At 34.4% G+C, this 15,361-nt stretch overlaps 1 protein-coding gene across 1 annotated transcript; it reads left to right on the top strand.

The window, feature by feature from the left end:
• Window positions 1-10,459: 10,459 nt before the first annotated feature.
• Window positions 10,460-14,510, top strand: LOC132945157 (uncharacterized). The gene is made up of 4 exons (XM_061014818.1): window positions 10,460-10,599; window positions 10,745-10,900; window positions 11,837-12,004; window positions 14,331-14,510. Exons 1-4 carry the CDS (start codon window positions 10,516-10,518, stop codon window positions 14,508-14,510), a joined length of 588 nt encoding a protein of 195 aa, XP_060870801.1. The 5' UTR covers window positions 10,460-10,515.
• The last annotated feature ends 851 nt before the right edge of the window (window positions 14,511-15,361 follow it).

Raw genomic sequence — 15,361 nt, 5'->3', positions numbered from 1 at the left:
ACCGTAATCGCAGTAGTAGGCCGGATAACGCACAAACGCACTTCCGTGACACCACTCCGCGAAAACCGGTTACTGTGATCGCCCGGCAAGTGCAATATCATAACAACAACAACCCACTGACCTACATTCCGTACGCAAATAAACAACGATAAACGGTCAACACAGCTGATCGAAGGAACGCGACACCCGTTCCACCGACCACAGCCACATTCTATATTCTCGCGTAAACAACACCGGAAAAACCACCGGACGTCATGCCGGGAAAATATATTAATGAATTGACCGCCGTGGAGTTGCGCTACGAATGCAGGCAGCGCGAGTTGTCGGATATGGGCGCGAAGGATGATCTCGAAATCCGACTAATACAAAATTTCATGGACCTGAACCTACAGGCCAACGAAGTCCGGTTTTCACCATGGAACCCGCTGGGCAGACCGGAAATAACCCGCCAACAGGTTAGATGCCTGACGCTGGACAAATTGAACACCAATCGGTCGAATCATCACCCACCCAACCACCGAACAACACCACCAATAACCCACCCACACCCACACACCAACAGGCTATGGACATGATCCAAGCGAGTCGTTCCATAATTAAGGAGGTACGGCAAGCGGCGGAAAACTCGGCGCATGGCCACAGTCTGGAATCGCGACTGACCATGCTCGAGGACTGCATGGTCCGCTTTGGCGACGACCAACGTCGCATTGCAGAGACAATGCGGCGCCTAGAAATGGGTATGGCACGCCAAGCACCGGAACACCAACCGAAAGGGACAGCACCAACCCGCCCCCACAAAACAGTGCTAACGAACAACAAGGAATACGGTACGAGGTACGGTACGAGGTACGGTACGAGGTACGGTACGTTTCGATGACACGCCAAATTTCCACCATGCCCCCTCCTCCACACACAACTATGCGTCACAACAATCGACGCTTATACCATACGACGATGTATGTGCAGCGAAACATTCACTGCCGGAGTTCCTCGGAAAAACGCCTGAGGACCCGGTACGATGTATACACAAAGCGGAATCGATATTGTACCAAACACGTATAGATAGGTTGGCCTGGACAAATATTGTCACGCAGCAGCTGAAGGGTGTAGCCAGTACATGGTGAAACACCATCAGACTACTGGACCTCACCTGGGATGAGTTCCACGCCGAATTTTTAGAAAAATTCGACAACGTGGAAATACAATCACGGCTGCGAGCCGAGATAGTATCAGTAGTATGAAATAGCCGGTTCTGGCTCCCCCCGCTTCACCCCCCTCCCTCCCGGCGACTTCCTCCCCGCACTCCCCCCGCCTATACTGCGACATCTTGCGACACACTCCCCCCTCCCCCCGCCTACACTACGACACCCTACGTCATGCGACTCCCTGCTCTTCCTACGTCATCAAGCTTATCTTCCTCCCCCCTTCCCCCGCCTACACTGCGCCTACTCGCCCTTCCCTACGTCATCATGTGACTCCCTGCCCTTCCCTACGTCATCAAGCCCCTCCTTGCCCTTCCCTACGTCATCAAGCTTATCTCCCTCCCCCTCCCCCCCGCCAACACAGCGACTCCCTGCCCTTCCCTACGTCATCCAGCTCCTGCCACGTCATCGTGGACTCCCGCGAGCGCCTATATATATATACATATATCACAGTATATACCTATATATACTCTTGTTGCGAATGCTACAATGTACCTATAAGACCACACGCAGCTCGGCATGTGTCCGGTACGTGATGGGCAGCATTAATTATTATATAAAGGACAATGTAATAGGTACAAGGAAAGTATGATATAATTTGTTATATAAAAGCAAGGCTACACGTAGCAAGGATGTACGTGTAGGTACTCCTTTTCCTTGTATCAATGCACCTATATAAGAGGGACCCTAACGAAAGGCTCATCACTCTATAGTTGGCAGGCTACTAGTTGACGGTATCCATGCTGATTATTTATGTCTTAAATTGTACAAGTTCAATAATTTGAAACTATTCATAATTGATTTGTGTTTTATATTTAATAAACTTATATTATAATCAATTCGAATAAGAGTTATTTGTTCGACTTTGAAGCTTATCAACAGTGTCTCTCATCCGGTTCACAACAGGAACAAATTTTGATGCCGAAACCAGGGATCTTCACATACATCGTATCAACACGACGAAGATTCCGACCCGAATCATTCAAGGGAAACCTGATCAATTTCTCGAGGATCATTCAGAACATTTGCAGTCGATTGGAAGGCGTTTGGAAGCGACGAAGTCAAATACAAACAACTTAGTAATGTACAATAGTTGGTAAGCATAGTCTTATGTCACAAAGCCCAAGGCGACACCGTAACAGTTTAAACGTAACGTTAGACGATAGTTTTGAAATAGACCTTTCCGAAAGTCATATATTTGAAGTTGTATTCGGATCACCAGTTAGCATGACAGGTACTAATAGCAGCGCGTCAAGCGGAAATACGAGTGTAGCAAACTATACAGTTACTATAGATAAAACTGTAGAGCACGTAATACGGTTAGTACCCGAGTTTAGTGGGGGTATAGATGAGAAATTAGTATTTTTCATAAATGCATGTGAGTTAGTTGTAGATATAACTCCAGTGGCTAATCAGGACATAATGTTAAGGACAATCCTAAATCAAATAAAGGGCTTAGCTTACGAGGTAATAAAGTACGAAAATATAACTAGTTGGGATATGTTAAAAACGTTATTAAAAACTACATATGATAAACCCACCAATGCAGCGTACCTACAAACCGAATTGTTTAGCGCGAAGCAGCGATATAAAGAAACATTAATAGAATACGTTAATAGAATACGTAATTTAGTGCAGGCCGTATCAGAAGGTAGCACACAAGGTAAAAGTGCAAGCGACGCATTAGCCGTACAGAATAATATAAGGGAACAGGCCTTATTAGTATTTTTGGAGGGGATATCCGATAGAATTAATTTAATGGTAAAAAGTAAACATCCCTCCACCCTTGAACAGGCTATTCAAATTGCGATTATAGAAGATAAAAATACAGCTCCAAGTGAAGTAAAGCAAAAGAGTAGCAACTTCCAAAATAAAGGAGAGACCCAAAAGTTCAATAAAGGTAATTGTCATGTATGCGGGAAATACGGGCATTACGCTAGGGACTGTTGGTTCAAAAGTAATAAAAATGAAGGGAAAATAAATATGAATAAGCCTATCGCTAGGACATACATGGTATGTGAATATTGCTCGAAAAAAGGGCACACCATAGATAAATGTTTTAAAAAGAAAAATGAAGATAAACGTAGTAAAGGAGAAAGCTCCAATTCGGGAAACGGCTCTCGGGCACAGGAATAACAGGTCCCTCTGTGGTTAAGGATTTAAGGGAAATATATGATATAAAGCAAATTACGGTCGCAATGGAAAATCAGCACATTAAAAGTAGGTCAGTAAATTTTATAAATGAAACGTTGGAATTTTTAGTGGATACAGGTAGCAGCGTAAATATAATTCGTTTATCCGAATTAACGTCGGATACGAAGTTAGTACCAGGTGAAACAATTTCTTTAAGAGGAATAAGTAATACATTAGAAACCACCATAGGTATAGTAGAAATACCAATAGAAATAGGTACGGAAATATTTGAAAATATTAAATTTTATATATTTAAAAACGATATGCCACTCATTAAAGCAGGTATATTAGGTAGACCATTTTTCCAGTTACAAAACACCACGATAAATATGCCATACGGGTGTAGCGCGCACACGTTAACATTAGGAAATCATATACGAATACCTCCGCGTGTAGAATATATAATGGCAGTAGGTGTTGACACTGGGACGGTTAAGGATAATGAGGTAATAACTATTCATCAAGGGAAGCTACAGGAACAAGTATTTATGGGCAACGTAATAAACACAGTAAAGGACGGACACGTGCTAGTAAACGTCATAAACTTATCTGATGAGGAAAACATATTACGACCGGTGCGATTAAGTCAATTAAATTACGAAATTTATAGGGAAGAACCGATAATGTATATTAACACTAACGAAAGTGAAACCTTGCCAAATTATTCCGAAAGGGTACAACAGTTAAAAAAGGAATTACGTACCGAACACTTAAATTCGGAAGAACGCGAAAATATTGAGAAAGTATGTATAGATTTCATGGACATATTTCATTTAGAGGGCGATAGGTTAACCCACACCACATCCATAGAACATGAGATCAGAACTCCGGAGGGGGAACCACCCATATATCAGAGACAATATACGTTACCGCATAGTCAAAGAAATGAAATAACGAAACAAATAAGACAAATGGAAAGCGACGATATAATAGAACCTAGCACTAGTCCTATACTTTTAGTCCCGAAAAAAATGGACGTATCAGGAAAGCCAAAATTTCGTTTAGTAGGAAATTAAATAACATAATGGTGGGGGATAAAATGCCCTTACCGCAAATACAAGACGTGTTAGATCGATTAGGGAGGCCTAAGTACTTTTCTATTATAGATTTAGCCCAAGGTTTCCATCAAATTTCGTTAAATAAAGAGTCACGGGTTAAAACAGCCTTTAGTAGTGACATCGGGCATTGGCAATATACGAAACTACCAATGGGTTTAAAAACAGTCCTCCCACATTTCAACGATTAATGAATAACGTTCTATGTAATTTAATCGGTTTAAAATGTTTAGTATATTTAGACGATATTATAGTTTTTTCATGAACATGACAAACGAATTAGAGAAGTGTTTACTCGTTTACGAACACACAATTTAAAGTTACAACCAATTAAGTGCGAATTTTTAAGAAAAGAAGTAATATATTTAGGACATAAATTAACCGAAAAAGGGGTACAGCCCGACGAACGAAAAATTAAATGCGTTAAAACATTCCCCATACCTACAACGGAAAAGAAATAAAATCCTATCTAGGATTGACAGGTTATTATAGAAACTTTGTACCTGATTATGGAAAAATCGCGAAACCAATAACGAATCTATTACGAAAGGGAATAGAATTTAAATGAACAGTAGACTGTCAAGAAGCTTAAAAATTAAAAAATATATTATGTAGCGCACCACTATTACAATATCCGAATTTCGAACAACCATTTATTATTACGTGTGACGCTAGTAATTACGCGGTAGGATGCGTACTAAGCCAAGGTGTTATACCGGCCGATCTACCTATCGCATACGCGTCACGTACACTCAATAAAGCCGAAATAAATTATTCAACAACCGAGAAAGAACTAGTAGCTATTATGTTTGGTGTTAAACAATTCCGACCATACGTTTATGGACGAAAATTTACAATAGTAACTGACCATAAGCCATTAACATGGTTATTCAGTGTCAAGGACCCAGGCAGTAGGTTACTTAGATGGCGAATAAAATTAGACGAAATCGATTATGAGATTCAATACAAGAGTGGTAAGACTAATTTAAATGCAGATGCATTAAGTAGGATAAAAGAAATAAATCTAATCGAAGCTACTACCACGTACGATGTATTTTGGGAAGAATTTAATTCCAAGATAATTATAAATACGCGAATAAAAGAAATAAACGGACAGATAGTAAATGCACCTAGATATTCAATTGTAGTAATAGATATACCTAGGGATAAGATAATAACCAACGAACAAATCCAAGCAATAGCTAGAGAAGTAGATATAGCTAATATTAATACCAATATTGGGGATATAGCGTATATAGAAAATAGCAAATTAATCTGTTTGGTAACCAAAGAAAAGGAAAACGACGTTCCTACTGTTATGGACGTCTCCAAAACCGAGTTTGTTCGCTAATAAGAAATACGTGGTGTATGAGTTATCACTAATACTTTATTAATATAATCAGTTGTACAGAATACTTAGATTTAAATAATTAGACTTAAAAGATTAACAGAGGTTCTGCTCGATGGTCTGACAGTACTACACTGACTCTTATACAGACAGCGAGACACGGTAGGGGCTCGCTCGGGCTCAAAACTGTCCACACAGCGAATTCCCTTAGCCCGTGTGACTCTGCCTGTTCACATATTAATATGCTTACACACTATTCTATATTATACTATTACTATATATCATACTGTGTATAGCATACAGACAGGGGTTCACAACACCCCCCGGACTACATGAAACATGGGGGTCTAATGATCACCATGTTTCACTTCATCCGTGAGTTCCGATGCTTTGAAGCTTTTAGAATTTGTAGAGGAGTGTATGGGTTGCACACACTCTGCTACTTCCAGTCTGTAGAGTCGGGGTAGATTACACTTATATTTAATCAACATGTACAGACTTACTGCTATTATTAAAATGACAATAATATAAACTATAATAAAATGATGGTCTGGATTTACAAATATTTTGGTATCGTTGTACATTTTAGATAATTCTTTCAGTTTTTCGGCATCTTCAGCTAACTGATTAAAATTTTTAAAATATTTATTTGTATCTATTTGCTCGGGGACATGACTGTTAATTAATTCTGGTATTTTTAACATTGCGTGCAGAATTGGATTTTCTGGAACGAAATCTTTATGAATTTCTGATGATAGGGTTCTCGATGGTGTTAAGATCAGATTTTCTGTATATATAACGCGATTATCGGAAATTTGAATTTTTCCTGTACCTGTTAGTAGAATTCTGCTTGAGTGTTGTGAGCATGTTACTGTCACTGCCTGCGAAATGCAATAATATAACCACGCGTTTTGAAGATAAAGCTTATGCCAGATTGTAGTATTTAGGCTTAGATATTTGAAATTACACGCTCCTATCGTTTGATACGGGGAATTGTACAAAGATACCTCACAATTTTCCTGGTGTATAAATTTACTGATTGCCTCAGGATTTACACATAACTTAAAAGAGAACAATGTTTCACATTTTTCATACTGATTTTCGGTTAGACTAAAATGATATTCATTAGTATCGCTTATTTCCAAGTACTGAGCTTGTGGTTCAATGATTACTATATTACCTTTATTTGTAGGTATCGGAAGTGGAATATTATGAAACAGGTTAAACCGAAGGTTTGACAATAAGGGTATACGGGTCACAAATACGAGATTCTGTTGGATGTACACTACGCTTAACTTGGATGTTCTGAATAATTCAGGGATTGATAAATGAGATTCAGTTATAGGTAGCTCTAGTGTAGACGGTAATGTCTGTTGTATTTGTTTAAGTTCGTGAATCAATTGAGATAGGGAGTAGACATTTGTATGCATCAATCCATTTAATGCTGAGTTGACAATGGATTGCAGGTTTTGAGTTTCCCAAGCGAATTGGTTTAGAAAAACTGTCAATATTGCAATGTGCTCCAGAAAAGTGTTTTGTATTTCCAATACATTGATTGTTGCCACAGAACGCCTGGATTGTTCTTCTATTTTGTTTATATTTTGCTGCAATTTTTGATCATCTACTAGTAGTTCATGCATGGTAGAATTAACATTATTCATGACTGAAGAGACTATGCGTATTTGTTCCTGTGATAGGTGAACATGTTTATCCTCGGAATGTGCTAGATCTTCAATGTTTTTGTAAAAGAATTCTGCATCTTGATCAGAGCAAATCCAAAAAGAATGTTTGCTAGCCTTCCTACTGCATTTATCAACCCGCGAGGTTGTCGATTCGGATGTTCAGAAGTTCTGTGGTTTGACCCAAGGATTCGTATGACAGAATTGAAATTTGATTCAATTTCTTGCATGAACGGAAACGTGGATTGTATGAAATCCGTACACGCACTAGTTAAGATCGAGTCCTCTCTTTTTTTCAGTTGAATACAAACGTCTCCCGTTTGATCATGGCATTTCTGGAGTATTTAGTATTTAGTACATGTAATAAGTTGTCAGATTTACGTAAGTGATGAAATCCCAATTTGTGTAAGATATGCGAAGAGGTCCCATTGCTTCAAAGTATAAGCCTGATGAGTTCTGGAATGAAGTAACTTGAAAACGTCCGCTCTGAGAGTTTGAAAGTCCACAACATAACAGTGAGATTCTGAAACAAAATTTAGATTTCATTCATGAAATTTCTTCAAGAGATTTTTGTGCAATTTACATGTTTATTTTTTTTTAATATGGTCACATTCGGAGAGTCTGTATTAGTTTCCACCACTGTGAATGGTCCTAACCACTTAGGTGCTAATTTTCCTTTACTTGCTTTTTCTTGCACTATGACTTTATCACCTACATTGATTTGCAATGGTACTGCTGTACGATCATATCGCTCCTGCGATTTTTGTTTTGATTTCATTTGTTGCTCTGTTACCATCTAATGCGTTTCTTGCATAAGACGTTTCATTTCATATTGGTAGTCTTGATAGTAATACTGAGGTTCTGGCTTACAACTTAGAGAATTTGGTAATGATGACGGATATCCGTACAGGACTTCGTGAACCGATTGGAATATTCGCGAGTTAAATTGAACAAAGCTTTTAATAACGGCGGTGGATCGGGTAAAGGATCTAAAGCAGGGATCGGCAACTGGCGGACCGTGGTCCGGATCCGGACCGTGGAAGGCAAAACTCTGGACCCTGTCAAACACTGTACTTCATTATGTTATTTACTGTAATAGTATTATATTAATAGAGAATATTTATTTAATTTAATTTATCAAACTCCGATTATAGTTATATCATAATTCATTGCAAATATTTTATCGGGCAGGTAATAATCGATTTTATTATTATGTTATCGGCCGACCGCCGAGTCGCGACAATACCAAATATTTGATTATTTTCTAAGAACTCCGAAGAACTGACGGCGTAAAATTATATTTATTGGTTATCGTTGCTATCCATTGAAATAGTTATATGTTTAAATAACAATTAAGTTAACGATTCAGTACGTGTACATTCGCCGGTGGATACAGTGCGTGTTTCGTTTTATATTATTCGTTCAATATGTTGAGTAAAAAACGCAAAATTGACAGCGAAAATAGGAAGTTTATGAACGAGTGGACTGAGCTATATTGCTTTGTATTGCCTGAAAGGGTTGGAGCCATTCCAGTCTGTTTAATTTGCAATTCAACTGTCCACATTATTAAAAGTGGAAATTTAAAACGGCATTATGAAACTATTCATAAAGATTTTCATACAAAATTTCCTCCAGGCAGTGAAATGCGTAAAAATAAACTCCATGCGTGTATGTTATCTTTTAAAAATAGTACGACTACACTTATACGGTGTTTGAGTGAACAAGAGAAATCGAGAAAACTGACGCAACGCTGCGTGTGTGCTGGGTTCTTAATAAGCACCAAAAACCGTTTTCCGATTCCGAAATAGTAAAAAAGTGTATTTTGGAAGTGGCCACTACACTTTTTCAAGAAAATAAAAAAATCCTTACCTCTATCCAAGATATTCCTTTGTCGGCAAGGAGCAACACAAGAAGGACAGAAATGTTGGCAGCCGAAAACAAAAAAAGCTTATTTGAACTTTTTCATAAGTCACCGTGCTACTGCATTGCGCTTGATGAATCTTAGTTGATTCTGAACAAATGTCAATTTTCGTGCGATTCTTTGACATTGAAAATAAAGTATTTCAAGAAGAGTTACTACCAATATTGACATTTGAAGGCAAGACTCGTGGAGAAGATTTATTTAAGAGTTTTGATGACTTCATGAAAAAAACGAATTTGAGTTATGATAATACTGTGTCAAGATTCAAGAGCAACTTCACAATGACTGCAACAAGTATTAAACGAATTCTTTTTACCACTAACTACTTCAGCTTTGAAGTGTTTCGCATTGCAATGACGACAAACTACATCCAATTTACCGATTTAATGTTCATTCACTTAGGCGAGGCAGCTAGTTACATTATAATATATTATTATATACCTTTAGCCCAAGAGACTGAATGAATCCCCCACTTTGTGTCATTCAATTTATGTAAAATGCGCCGAATCGAACGTGTTTCGGTCAGGGCACGATAATGATCTGTCGTGGCCTGTGGAAGTATAGTAGCTACATTATAGCTAAATATTACGGAAGTAGCGAACCTTCGTATAAAATGCAAAAATGTTTTTAAAAATTTTCACTTATCACTTATTAGTCATATATATATTATATGTAATCGGTTACCTAATCTATACGGCTAATTATTTATGGATTCACATTGAAAAACAAATATTGTTTTTACGAATTTATTTCTACTTTTGTTTGACATAAACTCAAAGTCGTATATAAATATACATTCATTGTATATGTAAATGCATAATTTGTTAATAATTTTTTCTATCATTTCCAGACAATCTTTTTTTATCGTTTCCTGTAAAATATAATTATATAAATATTTCCGTCAATATTAATTATATCAATCATTTCCGGACACCCTCCTTTTTTTATCTTTTTCCTATTAAATATAATTATATACATTTAGCAGTTACAGATCAACCATGTAAATCCCTCACAATGTATCAATATATTTTATAACTCATAACTGTCATTTGTTCTATTGTTAAAAACTTATGAAATATTCTATCATAGTTGAAATTAAGAAGTTATTATTGACAAAATGATAATCATAAAAATGTTTGTACTAATCGGATTTTTTTCATTATCTCGATCGAGAAACCGTTTTATGCCGAACTTGCCTATGGTAAATTATAATTATCTAATTGATTTATTAAATATATTACATATTTTCTATGATTCATGTGCATAATTTATTTATTTAACTTCTACATAATACATATAATAATTTATATTATATAGTATACCTATATTGTTTTATTATTTAACAGGGAGAATATCGTGTGGTGTTTGATAAATTATATTCGTGTGAACCAACTGAAAACCATTCAATTCAATTTTATATTTATTTTAGTAAAAAGTCATTAAGTATTGTTGAGTTGAAAGGTAATGTAACAACTTTGATACCGTTTGGCGATAATATTATAGTGAGTATACTTTAAGATTTATATGATATTAATAAAACAACATAATATATACCTACTACAGTAGTTAGTTCATAAGAAATGCATATTTCATTTCTCTGACATTACTTATATCTTAACTTATATTGATCAATGATCAAAGAAAAATAGAATAGAAATTATTATTGACATTAAAATATGTAAAACCTCTATTTTTATTTTATTTTTAATTAAATCGGCTCTTTAATTATATCATTCATTATAAAATAGATTTTTTAGAAATTTGGTACCGATTGCGAGCACTTGGTACTTTTATTGTCCATGACTCAAGATCGTAGCAAGTTTTCAACGTCTTGATTCGATCTTTCTACAGATTCCTGACTCGATAAGACGTTGTGTACTATCCATGTCTTTATCATCTATGGTTCTGTATATTTTTCCTTCATATTTGAGTAATTATAATCGATAAGGTTATAATTTGTGCCGTGGTACTCAATATAGATAAGGTTCTCCTAAAACAACGTACTGATGTAAATTTTCTAAGGTAAAAGCCAATGGAACTTTTATTTTTATTTAATTATAATATATAGTTATATTTATGAAATAATACAAAATGTTTCATATTTATAATTTGCCTGACTTGAAGTAGGAATTTAACTAAATATGTAGGTGGATAGTAAAATTGCATAAAAATTATATTGTTTGACTATTTGCCTAGCCATTTAGTAAAATGCCTCATTTGACTATATGCCTATGGCATATATATAAATATATAATCTATATAAATAAAATTGATATATATAGCCATTTCCTGGTGAACGAATATATACCTAACTATTATATTATAGTTTACTCTCGCATATTTTTATGAATAAACTAAGAAAAATTTGATTTCTACTTGAATTGTAATAATGTACGTTGTTTATATTACTTATGTTATATATTATATTTTCATTATAGGGTGATGTAAATATTGCGTCTTGGGGTTCAACTGGTGGTTGGAAACCTAATTCTATAATTCACGTAACAAAAAAGGCATGTAGTACACTGAAAACTGTTGTTGGAAATGCATGGGTTACATTTCAAAAGGCTTTTCACGTACCAACTGATACCTGTCCAATACCAAAGGTAATATATAAAAACAATTATATATAACTATATTATTTATAACTATAATGATCATTAATATGTAGAAATACTTAAAACTTTAATAATTAGCAATGATTTTCATAGGTTACGCTCAAAGTGCTGAGTGTGTCACAAAATTGAGTACCTATCTAGGTTGTAATGCACTAGCTGTAATGTATATGATAAATTTAGATTCAATAAAAAACCATTGCGTGCAAATAATTGTATTATTCTGAGTGTCACGCTCTGGTTCTAACGTTAGGTACCAATTTTATAATTAATTCATAATATAATTTTTTAGTTTTTTAATTTAAATATTTTTTATAAATTTGAATGTTGGATCTCCATCGATCTTTATTTATTGTATTTTATAAGAGATGTATATAATCTGAATATTTGTATTACCTTTATTATTATTATTTTATTACTTTGCTCAACTAAGTGACAAAAATGATGTTTTTTATGGTAATAAAATATGAATCTAAAAAAAATAAACGATAATTGAATTCAATTGAGATATATGTATAGATTGGTACCTATGTATAGAAGTGCTGAAAGAACCATTTGGATAACTGTTGATACTAATTAATAAATTATTGACAAATAACAATACTTTTAGATTCTGAGCGAAGTGATGAATGTATTGATTTTACAATGATGTGTGTTTTTTTTTATTTATTTTTTATATTTTTATATTTTTTTTATTTCCTTTGTGCCTGTCATTACTTTTTAGAACAGTAAAAGTGCTTGCATTTTCTTCATCAGTAAATTTTCTGATAGGAAAGTGAATCTATTTGATACTTTGGGTCAAAAGTAAAAATTTCTCAGTAGTTTTCAAACGCAACGGGAAAAATAAAATAAAAATAAAGGGAAAACGGGAATTGTTACGCAAAATCGATTTTGGTTTTTGGTGCAACTCTAAAATAAATGACCGTAGGTGCATGAAATTTTGACTGAATGCATTTTCTATACACCATAACATTTTCCAAATATTTTGACTTATTTTGAGCTGTTTACGGACATTTTCAGTTTCCATTTTTTTTAGTTTTTTTTTCTATAAATATCAATAAAATTTTATCTGTTTGGTAAAAAAGCTTGAAAATTTAATAGAAGGCTCCTAGGCTATGGTTTCAATGGCAGATGAAAAATATTATAAATACATAGGCACAATTATTTTTATGAGCATTTAAACTTCAAATTTTGACAAAATTTATCCAATTTAAAATTTAATAACTATTTTGTAGTTAAAAATTTATAAAATGTTTATCTTTTATAGCTAAGGATTGAAAATTTAAAACAAGGCTCCACGTAAATAGGTTATAATATATAAATTAGTTTATTCACAATAATATCATCAATTATACTTGGTTATATCATAGGCTGACTGACCGTTTTCGCTAAGAATCGTTTTTCTTATACAATGATATTATATCATTGAATTCAAATTCAACACCATCCATTACAGTGACGCACTTGTAACCTACTGTATAGCAGAGCGACATCCACTTACCCACCTTTTTTAGTAATGATTCCTATAGTGCGTTTCATAGCAACAGCGACTCGACGCTAACGCGCTTCGTGGCGGTTTTGTCTAAGACCAGGGTTTTCAAACTAGAATCGAAAAAATGTGTAAAATATTGGTTATTAATTTTAAATTTGCCGTGCATTATTACGCTCTAGTTATAGAAACCCTAATGAAAAAACACCACGAGGCGCTGGCGTCGAGTCGTAGTTGTTATGAATCGCACTATAATTATTATTTCTAATGCAGTATTTTCAGCTATTGAATAGTCAAATTGACCTAACCTGATGTTTTCAGTGATAAAATGTTACCATTAAATTCTATATTCCATGAATAACATTTCTGTAAAGACAAGCCTTGAATGTAAGCATTAGAAAAAAGATGCAAATGCGTCAAGTTCCGTCAAGTTACTTACCATTTTATTTTAATGTACCTACTATTAAATTCTATTAAATTAGAAATGTTCTAATTATTTCTTCATCGTTGGTAATTGCGATCATATGTACATTGTATACTATTGATTGTACATATTTATGAATTAAAATTAATTGTTTACTTTAAGGGGAACATTTTAATTTAAACCTTATGAAATTATTTTGTAATGGTATTCTCAAAACAATTTTACTTCAAAATTAATTTAATATTAGATTAACTTCTTGTGAACTGAATACAAAACTGAACCTACAATAAAATAAAATCTAAAATATTATTAAATACAATTTACACTTTACACATATGTGTGTATGGTGTATCACCATCAAATTATTATGTATTTGTAACAATTGTATGGTTACATTTTTACAGGGCACATATATTTCATCAGGGATGGACATGAACAAATTAATTGAAGGTCATAATTTTCCCAAAGTGTATTTTTACGGAAAATATAAAGCTACATTTAAATTTAAAAACGTAGAAAACCAATTACTTGGCTGTGGGGTTTTGGAGTTTAGTCTCATACGACCATGGGAAACACCTATTTGATTAAATTATACATACAAAAACAATAAACTCACCATCTCTTTTTAACGATTAGAAAAAAGATAACTTATAATATGTATCTATTATATAAACTAATAAAAATATTAAACGATTTTCGAAATCGACTAAATCAATTTTGTTATTCTGTTGTGACTATTCAAAAATCCTCTCCCACGCCTGACTTCTCAAACTTGAAAAGTGCTGAAAATCGTTTATAAATAATCATGATTTATGTCTAGACAAGAGTTAATACGTTTGAAACATCAATAAGCTTCGCGCAATCATACTTATTGAAATCTGACAAGACAACAGACGGGCAAACTGACCAGTGACCCGTTTACAAAAATATTACCAAATAATAATGACCAAATTAAGTCCATAAAACTCTCACGTCAGACTCACAGGCAGGATGAGTGGGTTTCAGGATCTTGACTACCTGGCCGAAAATAAACACTTAATATAAAAGTTGAATAGAAGCTTGCTAAGAAAGATACCTGTCTCATGCTGGGACCCAATGTACTTATTTATTCAGCTTATTCCGTTCAACGATAGTTAACTTTCATGGACCAAATATCCTAGAAGTAGCATACTGTGTCAAACACTAAAGCCCAGTCAGCAAATATAACATTTTCATTGCTGTCGGTTCAATCAAAAAACTAATCTACAATCAGCAGTAGATGTTCAATTGGAAATTGAATCATCAAAATTGCTTACAGGTGTAACAACTTATGGCTTATTAATTCATGATCGTATTGTAAAATATGTACCTTTTACTAGAGAAGTAAGAAAACTAGTGTACATTATATTTCAAAATTGATTTATAATTCATATTTTATGTAAAATAATATAAGTTG

The sequence above is a fragment of the Metopolophium dirhodum genome, chromosome 5 (genome assembly GCF_019925205.1).
Source record: "Metopolophium dirhodum isolate CAU chromosome 5, ASM1992520v1, whole genome shotgun sequence".
In the NCBI taxonomy this organism is placed as follows: domain Eukaryota; kingdom Metazoa; phylum Arthropoda; class Insecta; order Hemiptera; family Aphididae; genus Metopolophium; species Metopolophium dirhodum.
Note: the sequence above shows the minus strand (reverse complement) of the source record. Positions and strands in the feature narration are given on the sequence as shown.

Coding starts and splice junctions, on each gene's coding strand:
- LOC132945157 (XM_061014818.1), top strand. CDS start 10,516: ATGATAATCATAAAAATGTTTGTACTAATCGGATTTTTTTCATTATCT. Junction 10,600..10,744: donor TTATGCCGAACTTGCCTATG/GTAAATTATAAT, acceptor ATTATTTAACAG/GGAGAATATCGTGTGGTGTT. Junction 12,005..14,330: donor ATACCTGTCCAATACCAAAG/GTAATATATAAA, acceptor ACATTTTTACAG/GGCACATATATTTCATCAGG.